Raw genomic sequence first — 2,249 nt, 5'->3', positions numbered from 1 at the left:
AATCTAAGTCATGGTGTAGGTTGCTATACTAGATTGCTTCTTTCTTGTGTCTAAGGTGGAAGTTGAGAACACTGGAACCTGGATGGTAAGTCAACTAATAGATCTGATGTCAGGGCTCACCAAGTATACCACTTTTGTTTCTTATAACACTTGCTTTCCCCAACAGTCCTAACAACTCAGAACCAGAGAAGGGAAGCTTAACCACACTGGAATTGAAAATAATAGAATCATATATTACTTCTATAGTGATGATGCAAGGGCTCAGCTACTAGCTATGTTGCTAAAAGACTCTCTTAACACATCTCCAAAGTCTGCAGACATGTTTGATGTAAATAAATGTTTCTCCTAAGAAAATGCAGAGGCCATATAATGTTCTTTTGGGCACAAAAGTGTTATTACATTGTAATCTGACATAATTTTTAAAAAGCTAATTGAGGCCATTTAAATTCTCAAAGTAGCAACTGACCTGTGTACAAATTCCCAGTCCCTGATAATATCAGAAAATCATATATTAGAATTAGAGTTTGTGACTCTTAAGACATATATTATGAAAACAGTTAAGTAAATATTTTGAATGAAGAGATACTGCTTATTTTGATGGATGTATTGTGTTTGGGAAGGAACTAGAGAAATGATTTATATATCACATTGTGCTTTGAATTTTCATGTTTTTGAAGAGAATCAGCAAAGTCTAATCATTCTTTTCTTTTCTTTTTGTTATTTGTGTTTCATGTATTCCTAATAATACAAAATAAATTCCTGCAAATTCCTCCTAGGTCCTCTCAATCAGGCATTCCTTTTCAGTGATGCTATAGAATTGGGTCGGATTTGATGTTTGGTTTATTGGCTTTGTTTTTATGCTTAGATTGCCATCTGTCTTTGTGAAAAGGAATTGAATTAGCATGAGTGAGTGGTAGATCCATCATTCCCAGCCCATAGCCCTCCAGACGTCTGGCTCTCAGCGAGCGCTACCCTACCACTTTTAGCCCTCTGATTAGGAATCTCCTTAGTATTTGAGAGGAGCTAATGGGAAACAGTGGAGAAGCCATCCATGAGTTCTTTCCTTGCAGTTTGGGAAGCTGAAAAAATACACCATCAAAGCCAAATGGAAAAACTTTTATTATTTTTAACTCCTCTCTTACCAAGCTCTTGCTAGCGACTGGTTTTACTATTCCTTTAACAGGTGGAGGATTTTTCAGATTCTAGATGCAGCAAGGTAAGTAATAATGTATTTTTAGTTTAATAGAACTCAAGTAAGCTAGAATAGAGTCTGCACTTGCCTTTCAGTTTCATTTCAATACAACAAATAGTCAAGTTTTTTGCTTGAACATTTTCTTTCCAGAACAGACAGTTGGGCAGTAGGTTTTTGGCTCATTTTACTTGTTTTGCTGAAATAGGATGACAGTAGAGTATGTAGTTAAGAAGACCCCCCTCCGCCAACAAAGTGTTCTTCATAGTGCTTCAGGCATGCTTAGGCTGGATGGTGTTTACAGAAAAACCAGGTCAGCATGTCCTTAAAGAGAAATCAATTACTTAAAAATATCAGAACTCTTAAAGTATATAAATATGTAGACTTGCAAGATAGAGTAATCTCATAGGCCAAGGACCTTTATGACATGAACCCTACAGGAGAGAAAATCTGATCAGGCACAGAAAGTTCTTCTCTGTTGGGGAGGGGAGATACTGAGAATGCTCCCACACAGAGCTCTCATAGGCAGTGACTGTTGCCATGAGCTGCGCCATCATATTGCCACTGGTGCTCAAGAGGCTAGTGAAACTCAAGCCATTTTGTAAATATGTGCTCTAGCTGCTTGGCACATTGTTTTTAAGGTCATGATGCTCACCACTATTGTATTTGGCCTGTTGTTGGCTTATTGGCTCCAGAAATACTTCCTAGTGCCTGTACTTTCTCTTCCTATCCACCTACATTCCACTCTGTGCTCCCTGACCAAATTCAATTGATGAGAGCAAAGACTGTAGGTTTGGCATCCATCTGCAGGGGCAGACTCCCATTAAAATAAACCAGATGGGCCATTTTTAAGGTGCCCAGTTTAGGTTTCAGTAGCTGGGATTCCATACTCCTTTTAGGGCTTCAGAGGATTTACTTGACAGCAAATAAAAATAAATTCAGTATTTACATTTATAGTCAGATTATAATTCATTGAGATAAATGGTATGGACCCACATAGATACCTAATCACACAATATTAGTATGGAAGGACATTTAAAGATCCTGTCCCCTTGATTGC

At 37.8% G+C, this 2,249-nt stretch overlaps 1 protein-coding gene across 1 annotated transcript in view; it reads left to right on the top strand.

Annotated features, from left to right (window-relative positions):
- LOC102488296 (heparan-sulfate 6-O-sulfotransferase 2) overlaps nucleotides 1-1,216 on the top strand; it is a gene marked incomplete at its 3' end in the record, with an annotated part of 249,903 nt that extends 248,687 nt beyond the window's left edge. Inside the window, exon 2 of the mRNA XM_006171441.2 lies at nucleotides 1,184-1,216. Coding sequence (XP_006171503.1) covers nucleotides 1,184-1,216 — 33 coding nt within the window. The remainder of the gene's footprint in view (nucleotides 1-1,183) is intronic.
- Nucleotides 1,217-2,249: the final 1,033 nt, after the last annotated feature.

The sequence above is a fragment of the Tupaia chinensis genome, unplaced genomic scaffold (genome assembly GCF_000334495.1).
Source record: "Tupaia chinensis unplaced genomic scaffold, TupChi_1.0 Scaffold149560_1, whole genome shotgun sequence".
NCBI classification, from domain to species: Eukaryota; Metazoa; Chordata; class Mammalia; order Scandentia; family Tupaiidae; genus Tupaia; species Tupaia belangeri.
The sequence above is the reverse complement of the archived record's forward strand: the minus strand, read 5'-3'. Positions and strand labels throughout refer to the sequence as shown.